Source organism: Boleophthalmus pectinirostris, unplaced genomic scaffold (assembly GCF_026225935.1).
Source record: "Boleophthalmus pectinirostris isolate CB_2022bp ecotype Guang Dong unplaced genomic scaffold, ASM2622593v1 HiC_scaffold_13, whole genome shotgun sequence".
In the NCBI taxonomy this organism is placed as follows: Eukaryota; Metazoa; Chordata; class Actinopteri; order Gobiiformes; family Gobiidae; genus Boleophthalmus; species Boleophthalmus pectinirostris.
In genome coordinates this window covers 15,493,797-15,508,311 of record NW_026571036.1, presented here as the reverse complement: position 1 = coordinate 15,508,311, position 14,515 = coordinate 15,493,797, and the positions used below count along the sequence as shown (strand labels likewise).

Here is a 14,515-nt window from a genome sequence, read left to right as displayed (position 1 = left end):
ACTATAACTATCACCACTACTACTGCTACTACTACTAATACTACTACAACTACTATTATAATTACTAATGTTACTACTACAACTACTACTATAACTACTACTGCTACTAACATCATTACTAATGTTACTACTACAACTACTACTACTACTTCTATTACTACTATAACTACTACTATTACTATTACTACTACTACTACTACTACTTCTATTACTACTATTACTACTACTTAAAAAACACATTTATTGCTTTCCTCAGTTGCACTCAGTGTTGTTAAGCTCACCATAGACTTCAGTAATCTTCCCTGTTGTTGTTTTAAACATTGTATGGACTTAACCTATTGTATTCTCCTTCTCTTTTCACACCCACATCACTCCTTTAGACAAAAGCACGCTCCAAAATCAATACCTGCTAAAAAGTGTCAAATTAAGTGTCAGACAGGTGGGTGGAGCTTGTAAATCTACTAGTTTGACCTTATGAGTGTCTGTGCGGTTAAACAAATGCACTAGCAGGCTGTGCAAATGAGAGAGGAGGGCACGCCACATCCGTCACGGGCTTGTTAGCTGGTTAGATTCTTGGCGTGCTCGCTCACCGTGGCAGCAGACAGGGCAGCTTGGCGGGACAGATGGTCTCTCGGTGCAGGGAGGGCTCCATTTGTGAACTGTGGCCTTCCCCCGTGCACCCCTCCTCACCCCACACCACATGACCCCGCCCCTCGCTGACCACGTGCCCCGCCCCCTTGGCTCCGGCCGCACGTGCAGAGCAGACAGGAGAGAGTGGATGAGATAAGGGATGGTTGATGGTTGATGGGTGATGAGATGGGGGTTGGGGTGGGTGATTGTGCCGCAGGGATTATAAAAAAAAGAAGTGAAAGTCAAATCTCCAGGAAATCTGGTTGTGATTTAGCGCTGACAATTTGTATAATTTGTTACATAAGACCGTTTATTGGAATCTTTAAAATTTTTTTACCAAGACATTTGCCACAATATGTTGTGCACTCTACATTATGCAAATTGAAAACAAGTGAAGAAAAAGTCTATTACTGTGAAAAAGTGATAATTAGTGACAGTTTACATATGGACTGACTAAGAGTTGTACTACAGCTTATGTTTTTTCAACTGAATAAATCAATCAATTATAAGTAGGGATGCAAATCTTTCAGTATGATATTTTCATGATATAAATCTCACGGTACGATATTTATTGTGATATTTTGTGGAGGCTAACAAAATTGTGAATATGCAATTTTTTCCTCTTAAAATGCCATGACAAGATTTAATAATTAATAAATTAATAAATAATTGAGAACTAAGATTTACAAGTGCTGAGAACTGCTATTTCTTCATGTAGTTTGCACCAAAACGGAGCAAACGGAGTATCATGGTCGATGTAGTTCCCTCTGTTTTTTGTTTTTTTTAGCTATTGCTGCACCATAACAATGAATTTAAGCAAAGAAACTCGTAATTCGATATATTGTGATGGCCCACGATATTAATGAGAGACTTTTGATGTTACGATATCACGATATTTTGGTTATTGTAACAACCTTAATTATAACTGAACAAAATTTAGATTCAACAAGTTTTTCCTTGCTACTTTGCTGCAATATATTCCACTAGACAATACAGTGCATAGTGTGGCCAAAACAGTAATGGTAGCACTTTAAAATATGGTCCTGGACTTATAGGTTAAGTACTTACCAATTGAAGTCAAATGAAAAATGTTAGAGATTTATTTAGCTACAGCCTTTTTTGTGTGTGTGTTGTTTTTTTGTAATTTTTTGTGAATAATTTGAATCAGTAGTATGTATATATATATATATATTTTTTTTTTTTTCCAAACAATTTCCTTCTGCAAGGAATATATATTATTTCAATATTTAAGATGTAGCACATTATATTCACCCAGAACTCATCACAGCAGGGGTAACAGTGGGGGTAAAGTGTCTCCTCATTGGTTGATGTTTGACTGTAATGGTCCTTTGTCCTGTCTGTGTCTGAGTGATGGGCATGCACCATCTGTCCCCTATCCCCTCTTTTTGGCTGCTCACACGCCATTGTCCCATGTCAAATACACTACAGCATAATACAGTACTGGATCAGGCAATGAAAATGAATATAATATTTCATAACAAATTATTATTCGGCCGTTATTAAACACTCATCGTTACGACCACTGGTTGATGAAACAAAGTAGAAAATCCTCCTGGCATATAGGCTTTTTAAATTGTTAACCAACCTCTGCATTTTTTTAATGTATCTTATCTTAATTAACCCCTGAATCCATGATAATCTTGTGTTTAATGGCTTTCTTTAATAGATTCTGTAGCTCCTGTAGCAAATGTACGGACCATATACTTTTAATGGGGTATAAATTGCTACATATATTACCTTGAATCTCCCCTGGACACGCTACTTACATGGGCACAGTCGACACTTCAAGGCTATTGTATGCAAATCAGGTAGGGGGAGGGGCTTCAATTTTGTAAACAGACAATTTAGTTGGTGTCAAACGCATTAGTCTCGGTTCTCAGATCAATCCAATCTACTTTTCGTTTTGCCCTTGAGGTGTGGTGTTTTATATCGAAATGACTTTGTGGTTTTGAGTTCATGAAGGATTTTGAATTTCGAAATGGATTTAGGATTAAGGAAAAGCACTAAATGTTTTGATTTGTTTTCTAAAAAGATTTGGCAATTGTTTATCCATTTTTTGCCTAAACATCTTGTGGTGTTTCCAAACTTGGCACGCATGTTTGCATTTTAATCTTGATATATTTTGATCTAATCGGGATTAACAAGTAATCTCATTATTAGACACAGGGGGGTTGATACTTGAGTGGTATTTGCTTTGAGAATGGACATAATCTGAGCATCTAGTTGTTGTGCGTGCTAGCGAATGTCTGGTTACTGGGATTGAACTGAACTGAAATGAACTGAAATGGTGACTTTTGCTTGCATTCTTGTGTGTATGCATTGTTTAGAACAGATTTGCATATTTATAAAGTAAAGTAAAGGTGTTGTGAATTTAAAACTGTTACATGGTTGATAAAGTAATCAAATAAAAGTAACAAAAAAAAGAAAGGTTGTGCACTGGTATATGTCCACTTAAAGGTGCATTGTAAACCTTTTCTGGTGGAGGGTCCGTCAAATGCTTTTCTCGATGGAGATGCTTTTGCTTTGGAATCTTTCACAGTTTGGTATTAACCAGAACAAGTTACAGGTCAGATCTGTGGAGAGTAGGGATGTCACAATAACCAAAATATATTGATATCGTATCATCAAAAGTCACGCAATAATATCGTGGACTGTCACAATATATCGAATTACAAGTTCCTTTGCTTAAATGCATGGTTTTAAAGTAGCAACATCTTCTGAACATTGAAAACTACATATCCCATGATTAATTTCAGTGCAGATAACATAAAGATATATGTTTTTTTTTACTTGAATTCTTGGGATTATGATGGAAATAATTCACACCCAAATCTTGTCAAGGTATTATAAAAGCAAAAAAGTGTTCCATCTACAATTATATTAGAGTTACCGACTCTTTGTCTTTGTCTGACTCTTTATCTTCAAAATATAGCAATAGATATCGTACCGTGAGATACATATTGTGATAATATTGTACCATGAGATTTGGATATTGTTACATCCCTAGTGGAGAGACAACCCCTCTCACAATCAGAATATCTGTTTTTCTAGGTATTTTTGAGCTATTAAACCACCTGTAATTGAATAAATGTGAAGTAGAGCTGTTTAATGTCATACTGTGGAACATTCCAGACAGAGCAATGAAATATCCATAGAAACAAGCAGGTGATGGAGCCCCAACCGGAAAGCTACCCAGTGCACCTTTACTGCAGAGCAATAAAGTGCTTACAGTGCAGGATTGCCTTCATACATACACCATCCAAAAGTGCTTCTATGGAAATAAATTTTAAAAAGTAAAAATATTTCCTCATAATATTGTATCTTTCTCTTCACAGTGCCAGCTCTCCCAGGCTCTGAACGGTGTTTCAGACAAGGCCAAAGATGCTAAGGAGTTCCTCGTCCAACTCAAGAACCTGCTCCAACAAATACAGGTAAAACTACTCACTCCGTTTAGTCTACAACTACTCAGTTTAGAATAACACATGGAGGAAGCGTATTTATACACAACTCAACATTGTGCGTTGGTTGCAGGATCTATGCTGAGCTGTGTCCTTGTTACATAATAAATATATGCTAAGTACGTGCTGATTAAAGACCTTGAAGAATAATGATTTCTAGCAAACAGCTTATCTTCGTTCCCAAGTGGCATATTCCTTTTATGTTTTCTGGGTTGCAACTTTAAGTGTTAATTGCAAGATTGACAAAGATACTGAGAGAAAACTATTCATTATCACATGCTTGCATAGTTCATTTTTCTTATGTTGTATTCACTGACTAATCCCTAGTTCCAGTTTGCACCATTTAAAGCAAGATAGATGTTACCTTACGGACTGTGTTTGATTTTTTCATGTAATAAGCAAAAGTAAAATTTGATTTTTTTATTGTCCTTGAACCAGGAAGTAGGCCAGCTACTTGTGTGCTGATAGAACTAATCACTGTGAATAATTAGGTTGCCAACATTAAATTTGGACTATTGCAAAAAGTTTAAAATGCAGTTCTATGTATTTGACATTTTTAAGGTGAGACATTGAAGGAAAAAAATACATACAGTATTTTCTGCACTATGGGGCGCTCTGGATTATAAGGCGCACAGTTGTTTCTTGATGAAATTAAAGGCTTTTAAGTGTGCCCTATAGTGCGGAAAATATGGTATATAGTTTGTGTTTTTTAGTATGTTTGGTGTATTAACATATAAGCTTTCATGTGAAAACAATGGAATAGCCTGCTCTGCACCAAAAGATACTTTAATATTTAGTTTAATCAACTTGCCTCCACAGAATTTTAAGGGACATTGTAAATTCAACAGCTGTTTTCTCAAGATGCATTTTTCTTGCATACAGACACATGGATCACCCCTCAAAGTAACACACAACACACCAAACTTTACAGTCTTGTACTTAACAGGATATTGCGATAACGTACAGAAGGATTTTAAAAAATATCTAATTCCAAGTCTGATTTAGTGAAGTTAAAACTTTGAAAAATGAGGTGAAATTTGATTTATTAGGCAAATTTTAAACTCGTTTTTTCAAATTCTAAATAAGATATCCAAAATCCCCCCAGTATAGTTTTTGTATCTAATATGTCATCAAAAACAAGTAAGCAATTTAAACCTGATCTTTTCACCTTTCTGTTTGTTTTTTATATTTATGTGAGTAAACTACAGAAGAAGTTTCAAAAGCATGTCTCTAAAGATATGTTCTCGCCTGCAGTGTCTCCTCTTAAGGCAGTAAAAATGTGGTTGCCTACAGCCCCTTTAACTCGCAGCAGACAGTGGATTTGAAATGACTTCTATCAAAGTGTGGATCTCTTCTGCTCTTATCACACAGCTCAGTGCTTCTTGTTTAAATGCATAATATCTATATTGAGTCTGCAGTGCTGCTGTTTAACATTCAGGGCAGAACATTACAAAACAAAACCATGCATCCGCTCGGGATTGTTGTCTTCCAGTCATAAATCATTGTTGTTTACCACCTATCGCTATAATTGGACACTTGAAATTCATACCAGCTGAAATAGAGTTGTTATGTGCATGGAAGAATTTAATTTGTTACACATGAAGTAAGCCAGTTCTAAGCTAGTCATTATAAAAGGGCACCTTAAAAGTATGTAGCAATATCCAAGTACTGGTACATGCCATTACAGTCACTATGGATATTTTTGTGGTTTTGGGAATGGAATGCCACGTAATTAAAAATTTACTATATATTAAAAGTATCAATGTACCTATCTTGCATTTATTCAATTATAGGTGTTTTTTTATTGCTCAAAAAAATACTGAAACACATGTAGTCTCACAGTGAGCAGGGTTGCCTCTCCTCAGATCTGACCTGTAACTTGGCCTGGTGGTGTCTCCATGGAGAGAACGTTCCAGGCAAAACAATAACATGCTTTTAACTAAGTATTTTCAGATTTTGGTGTATCAAACATAGATGGTCTGGTGGTTGGGTTTGCAGAAGTAGCTGTGATGTTGCAGCCTGTGAGTGACTGACAGAACTTGTGGGTGGGACCAGCTGTGTTTACAGAATGGGAGCTCATAGATGTATTTTGTATTCTGTGCACAGCAAAGTCAGAGCAAAACCAAAAAAATATACAGATGGCTGTGCAAATCTGCCTTTCTCTGTTCTTGTGTTTATTTATATATGAATTATCATGACCAGCATGTTTTCAGGTATGAATGATATGCTGAAAAAGTGTAAGTTTGTTGTGATCAGCTGTACCCTTGACCTCGCACAATGCCAAAACTTTATGAAAACCATAAGTGATCCAGCTGCTACAAAGCGAACCATATAACAGGAGATGGTATGATATACACTACTGGTCAAAAGTTTTAGAACACCCTTATTTTTCCAGTTATTTATTGCAACTCAATTCGTGCAAGTCCAATGAAGAGCTTGAAATGGTACAAAGGTAAATACTGAAAAGCCAGAGGTTAAAAAAAGATAAAAGATAACAAAACACAAGTTCAAGCTCAGCCAAAACTAGCTCAGGAAAAAAGAACAAGATGGTGAGGTTGAAAAAATGGAGTGTCCACAGTCTCCAGACTTAAGTGGAAGCCAAGCAACCTACAAGTGCCACACATTTAAGGGAACTTCTGCAACAGACTTGGGAAGAACTTTCTGAAGAATATTTGATTTCTCTTGAAAAAAGAATGCCACAAGTGTCAGCTGTTATATCTGCCAAAGGTGGACACTTTCATGAATCAAAAGTTAAGTTTTTAGTCAACAGTAAACAGTAAAAAACTGGAAAAAGTGTGGTGTTATAAAATGTAGTCGTGTATTTGTATTACTATATTTCTCTCTATATATTTTTTTTTCTTGCACATATACATTTATATAATTATGCCTTATTTATCACCAGCCTCTTGCTATGTTTGCTACTTATTTGGGGTATATTTTGCCATTCATGTTTTTGCTCTTTGTTATTATATTATATTGTGATGTGTGAACCACTGTGTCCAAATAATTTCCCTTGTGGATCAATAAAGGTTTGTATATAAGTCTTAACTCTGCTCTAAACCCTATGGTTTTACTGCAAAGCAATTATCGTGAACTGCAAAGAATTAGATTAGTGCTTTGATTACCATCTCATTAACTGCCCAGCCTCAATATAAGACCACTATTCCTGTCAATAGCCGATACGTCATTTCTAAATAAAACATATACTTATTTTTGAAAGGCAAATGAAAACCCATCCTCCATACATTCTCTGCAGAAATACAATTATAGCAATTCTTATTTCTGTCTATTGTCTTCTCCCAGGCAGAGCAATATGCAGCGCCGCATATGGCCTGAATGTAAAAAAAGCAATCTTGGTGAAATTAAAAGCCAAAATTGCATCTTACCCACAGGGGAGTGCCGCCAGTGAGGAGAATAAACCATATTGACCAAATTGAGGTTCACTATACCAGATAGTGGGCTTCTTATATTTGCATTTTCAGAGAAAAGCAGCAGCCTGATTGCAGTCTGTTGAAATAATTAATGCTGTGTCGAAATATTTTATTCTGGGAAAACAAAAATAGCGCATGATCTGAGTGAGAAATTATCATAAACACAAATAAACAGAAAGTGTGCGCACTACAGAAATGATTAAAAAGTAGGTCTGTGTTGTTTGTAATTTACTGGATAGCTTTGGAAATGAAGTTGCATTACAGAATATACACCAGCCTGCTGTTACATTTTGACAACTTGCTAACACCATACAACAAAGTGTTATTCTTTTATGACCACTCGATTAACACTTCATTAACACCGCAGACTAAAATCCCACAACAGCCATAACACTTAAGAAGAAATAGCTGACTCCAACTGAAATGATTGAAACATAACCGGGGTAGGGCTGCATGAAAAATAAAGCAGTATGTCCAGTTAAAGGTGTACAGTTTCTAGTAAGAGTTGCACCACCTTCTTGTCTCCATGGAAATTTTTTTCTTTGGCTAACATTAACATATTTATGCTGCATTCTACTGTACTCTGGACTCAGGGAAAAACGATCTCCACCTCGAGAAAGTGCAATGGAACGGCCAATCAAATCGTTATGAAACACAAACTCGGGCTAGGTTGGTGCAGAATGAGTCGATTGATTTACGTCACAGTAAAAATGGCAGCGCACACAGTCAACGGGGAGAATTTTTTTTTGTCGTTTTGATATGTTAAGTTGTGTATGTGTAGAAAAAGTGTCTTCTAAAAACTTTGTAGTAACATTTAGATTTCTTTCACATCATTTCACAGTAGAGGGAATTTTTTTTTAAAACTTGTAATAGTCAAACTGACTCGCCGACAGCTATTCGTTAGCTAACAGACTCGATTTATTAGTAGGATCTAGCGACGTTCCATTAAACTTTCTCGGGCAACCATATTTTCCCCAACTATTGCAATGGAACGCATTTACAACAACTAACTCGGATTTATCGACTACAGACATTCAGTAGAATTCTAGTTAATACTTCATAACGCACAAGTAGTTCGGCAACAGCCAAATCACTGTTGTATATCACTGCTCTGCCGCCATCGCCATGACATCACCATAGCAACGGGTAAACACATCCTCAACTGCTCTGACTAGAATGTAGGGACTAGCTTCATTTAAAACAATTAAATAACTAATATTTGAGACATTTACAGACAGTGGAAAGCTTTTCATATTCACAGGTGAGACATTTCAGTTTGTAGCCGTGGTATAAGCGCATTAAACAACTTGGAGCTATTGTTTAATGACGATGACCACCTCCAGGACAAGTTACAGGTCATATTAGTGGAGAGGGGACCCTGCTATTCAAGTTATTTTTGAGTATAAACTTGTGTAATTAACATGAATGGAAGATGTTTAATGCCATATTATGGAATATTGAAAGCATCATCATGGAGACAAGCAAGTGAAACGTGGCAAAATGTATTACTAGTTAAAGTGCCTCACACACACACAAAATACAGACAGAACCAGATGAAATTTTCCAATAATTTTCAACATATTTTGCAGTCTTAACAGGTGTCTTTTCAGAAGTATATGATATTTTAGTATGTATTAATATGTGTGAATGTGTGTTGCAGGAGAGTGGGGTGGAGTTTGAAGCCTGCGTGGTCGCCCAATGTGATTCTTTGATCGAGGCGCTGACGAGACAAAAGGCCAAACTGCTCACCAAAGTCACCAAGGAGAAAGAATACAAACAAAAGGTGAGGAAATACACTAATCAACACATATACACTAATACATCTACATATAATGTTAATTAGAGGACCAATTCTTCTGAAGATTTCAATACAGCTAAGCAAACTGAGATGAGTGAACCAACATGATATACAGACAAGAAACTGTGTCACTGTAACTGTTGTAATAAAGTGTGATCTATCTGTTTTGCTGAGTCTAGATGACTTTTTGACTTATCAAGTGAAATGCTGAGATACCCTTGTAGGCCTGTCATGATAACACATTTTGAAGCACAATATCACTACAGAGAAACAAAACAGAAACAGAAACAGAAATAAACCATAATACTGAGACTACTTTATGAAACTACTGACACAAAACAGGATAGTTCCATTAAATTTATTTTTTTTTAATAGACAGTATCATTAAGAGCCCTGAGCTGAAACAAATAAATAGCAGAATGAACCAATAATTAACCACAGAAGTTATCTATTCTACCCTCCACAGCTCAAGTCTTACCTTATTACATAAACTGGCTAAAATATTCCCACTATTACAATGAAATTATACATGATAAATCATATTTTCAACGACAATACAATACCACAGTGGTTGGCTGCTTTTGTGGCTGCCTGACTAACACACCGAACAGTTTTTAAAACTTTCAGGTTTTTTTTAGCTCAGTTTTTAACATCATATCTTTGGATTTGAACCAAGTAAGAAGTTGGATTTTGTGAAATGAGGTGTTTTTTTCTGTATCCATAGCGACCTTGCAAGAGACTAGCTGAAGAGCTAGCTGAGGAGCTAGCTATAGATATTTGAGATGTTACAGGCTTTTTACAACATATGTGGCAGCAAATGTGGCAGAAGACCTTCAGATAAAATAAACTGAAGGAATGAACACAAGGGACTGATGGATTTTGTGAAATAAGCTATATTAGTTTTTCCTGTATCCATGGAGACTGTGCAAGAGGCTTGGTAAGGAGCTAGCTATGGACATTTGATTATCCCTGTGGGACAATAAAGTATTTCTAATGTAATCTAATCTTTCCTGCTGTGTTCACCTGGTTCCCCCCTGGACACTGCTGTGATGCTACAGGACACAGAAGAGGGACAAATTTGGAATTAACCTCGAGATCAATAAAGTATCTCTCTCTATTGAGCCCCAAAACATACAGTTCCAACTTTCATATATTGAATGATATAATTAGTATTTATCATGACAGGTCTACACTCAAACCACACTTTTGAAATTCCCCAAACTGACAGCTATTAACCTGCACTTTGGGTTCATTCATGATTATGGTAAGTCGTGTTTCAATGATATAGATATAAAATGATGAGTTGTGCAGCAAATGAACACACACTATTTTAAGCTTATCACAGGCTTATATTGCTACTGAATATATTATCATAAACTTAAATATTGAATAGTACTTTATGCCACTACAAAATCACCCTAAAGCATGTTCCAAGTTGACCATATTAAATGAACCACGCTATAACCTCATCTCATCTGATTTAGTCTAGTGCTGTAGGAGGTGTGTAGTGGAAGCATCACATGGCCTCGTGCCCAGCCTCTCTGACCCTGTGTGTGTGTGTGTGTCTGCGGAGGACCGGGGGAGGAGAGACAGCTGTTGTCATTATCTTGTACAGGAGAGTCAAATTAACTTGCATAATCATCATAAATCTGTTCCTATGGCTGTGTCCGTGTCCGGGTTTGGTGCTGATTTGATCCTGGTTTAGTCTGGGTCTAGTTCTATGTTTAATCACAGATGTTTACATTTTTATGTGGGGCGTGCAGTTGTATTTTCCACATATTTCAGTAAGAGTATGACACTGGTGATGGTCTGTTTTTATATAAATGTATGTAATGATTGTCACTGTATTGTTAATTTTACGTTTATAGATAAATATATTATTGTTATATAGAAAAATAGAATGTATTGTTTAATGTATTATTAATGGGAAATATTGTGTATACATTTGTGCAGAACAGTTCAGTAGGAAATCTAAATTCTCACACAATATACTTTAATTTTAACAGCAGTATTTCTGATTTCTCATTTATCTGTGTGGATAGCAAAATACTCACCCCCACTACCCAAAATTACACACTGCCTCCACAATGCATCATGGGATTGAACACAGCTGGTGTTTATTTTGGCTCAGGGCTTATGTAACTGCAGTTCAAAGAAAGCGCATTTTTTCTGCTTCACACCAAGATGAGTGGAAAAGAGTGCCAATTTTGATCTATTTTAGGAAAATCACTACTCTAAAAGGGTATCTAGAAGCATATTTGTTGAATTAAAACAAAGAATATTTTGATTCTATTGAATGATTTCCAGAATTAAAGTATTCCAAAAATAATATCGTAAATCCCTGAACCTTTTGAATCTGTACAAAGTATTATTGCCAGGGGGCTTTATCAGTAGGCACTCAAAGTCAAATTGTAACATTAAAAGTAAGGCTTAATATATGATCACTTAAATAACACATTATATAAGAGTGATGGATAAAGCTTATGCATTTGTAAAAGTCTTACATTTAAAGAGCCCATACACTGTTGTTCTGTTCTGTTCTGATCTGTGTTATAAAGTTTCTTCTTCATCAAAAACATACCAAAAGTTGTGTTTCATTCACACATGTTTAACACACAAACTCTGCATATTTAGGCTGAGTTCTTCTACAGGAAGTGCCCACTGTGTTTTTAAACTCCACACAGCTTCACTAAAATCATTTGGATGATTTCAATCCTGGAATTGCCAGTCTCTACTGAATTAAATTTAAAAGGTAGCTGTTAACTTCAAAACTACTACTTCATGACGTCACATTTTAAGCTTTGGAGATGTAGACAGGCTAATAATAAAGGGTTACTCAGACATGTGAATGAAACAAAACACAGCTCCAGATATGTTTTCTGAGAAGGTAACAGCATTATAACATGGCTTAAAGCTCACAAGGCTCAATTCTGCATAGGGGCTTTAATCAGATTTGCCCACTATAGTTCTTAACAGCCATCAGTTTCAAGCTGTGATCTTAACATAAAGATTAATCATAACATGCAGTAAATTCTATCCTCTTATGGCTTATTATAGCACCATATAAAAAGAGGTGAATGGATATTTGCTGTATGATCCCTGATTTCCTTAGTGTCAGACGAGTGTTGGCAGTGTCTCTGTCTGTCACATCAGGGCTTCCGGCTCTGGCTCCTGTTCTCTCTCCTCCCACGGATCACATGCTGCAGTCTGCACAGGGCCCATTCATACAGAGCTGTCTTGTCCTTATGCTCGCCTGTGCTGCTCTATGGACTAAATTAATGATATTTGGCTCTCACCCAGTCATAGATAATAGCTATAGCTTCCTATCAGCTTCTACTTAAAGACGCACTGCGCAACTTTTTCTGGTGGAGGGTCCGGTACTTGCTCATCTCCATGGAAATTGGTTTGTTATTGTTTTGTGTAGAATATTCCAAAGTACACATTAAACCTTCTTATCACGAGGGAGACAAACGGGTTACAGCACTACGTTACATTGCAAATCAGATCTGTTAGAGTCGCCTCTATTCACAGAAGAAACATATGTATTTGAACTATAGAAACACCTGTATGAATAAATGTTAGATGGAAATGTTTAATGTCATACCATGGAACATTCCAGGGAAAGCAATAACATCTCCATGGAGACAAGCAGGCAGTGGGCCTTTCACTAGAAAAAGGGCACAGTTCACCCTTAAGCACATTTGTGTGTACCGTAAATTGTTTTGTGTGTGTGTGTTTTCTTGTTCACAAAGCATCTTTCAGTCTCCAAATTTGAAGTATTATTATTTAGTAATTTTGTACATTTATAAATACATGACACAAATATTATTTCAAAAAGGGAACAACTGGACCTGGAAAATTACTTTCTATACTTATCTGAATTGAAACCATTTTAATTTAGTGTTATTACTTTGTCTGAAATATTATTACATCTTTCTATCTCCATGGAGACCAAACCAGACCAAGTTTCAGGTCAGATTTGTGGAGAGGCAGCCCCGCTCCCAGTCAGAATGCTTGTTTTTCTTTATTTGAGCCATAAAATTACCTGTAATTGAATAAATATGAGGTAGAGCTGTTTAATGTCATACTGTGGAGCATTCCAATGACATATCCATAGAAACACACATGTGACAGACCCCTAATCAAAAAGTCACATAATGCACCTTTATGTACGTCTACCACCACTGCTGTGTACTAATATACTTTATCATTTTCATCTGCAGATTGTGTATAGACAGTAGTTGACAGCTGAATAATTAACCGTGCTATCTCATTAACCATTGAGTAAACTAAAGCAGTAATTACCAGGACTCCATCTCATTAGCGTTCTGAATCATTTAGGCAGCCATAGGTTAATGCTATAATTAATTTACACAGTGTCAGTGCATTTTATCTCCACTCTCGTGCCTATCACTTTACATGTAGTAGCCTATTATAAACATGCGGATTTTTCATTAGCATTCTCTGCAAGTAAAGTGCTAATTGCTAATATATGGTATCCCAGGTAAAATAACAGGCCTATAGACAGATAAGACGCTTCACTGGATTTCAATTAGCCTTGAATGACTTGCTCTGACATCTATCCAAATCCAATACTGCAGTGTCTCATCAGGGAAAAAGGAAAAAGAAGATTCAAAAGTAGAGCTCAGCTAGCACAAAAAATATTATTTATTTTACATGCTAACATCTGGTAAGGTATTGGCATAAAACATCCCTAGCGTCTTTTGTCTCATTTGTGTTTCATGCTCATTTTTCAGCAGTAGGTTACAGTTAATCCTGTTGTTTTTGTGTTACTCTGGACATTGTGTTTTGGCTTTATTGCTAACATAAATGCGTCCTGTTTTGTGCTTTAGGTGGTTAGAGACCAGATCACTCACTGCACCATGAAGCTGCGACAGACCACTGGGATGATGGAGTACTGCCTGGAGGTCCTGAAAGAGAATGACCCCAGTGGATTCCTACAGGTAACTCAGTATAAATGGGCTATAATGCTACACTAAATGCATCTTTTGAGTATTGTCTAAAATGTTATAATTAGATTTTCTCAACAAAAAAGAAATTATATTGTTATTATTCATCCATAGCATTAAAATCAACATGTATTTTAAAGATCCACTCTTTTAATGCTTCAAATAAATGCTATGATATATTAAAAATATGATTTTTTTTATTTTGTA

General features: G+C 36.2%; 1 protein-coding gene across 10 annotated transcripts in view; it reads left to right on the top strand.

Annotated features, from left to right (window-relative positions):
* Window positions 1–14,515, top strand: part of LOC110156329 (tripartite motif-containing protein 67) — a 46,678-nt gene that overhangs the window by 17,279 nt on the left and 14,884 nt on the right. For 7 of the 10 annotated variants that reach the window (XM_055149382.1, XM_055149378.1, XM_055149385.1 and 4 more), the window contains 3 exons: window positions 3,987–4,082; window positions 9,201–9,323; window positions 14,192–14,302. In XM_055149382.1, the coding sequence (XP_055005357.1) occupies window positions 3,987–4,082; window positions 9,201–9,323; window positions 14,192–14,302 (330 nt within the window). The remainder of the gene's footprint in view (window positions 1–3,986; window positions 4,083–9,200; window positions 9,324–14,191; window positions 14,303–14,515) is intronic. The other 3 variants (XM_055149384.1, XM_055149386.1, XM_055149381.1) reach the window with 2 other exon arrangements.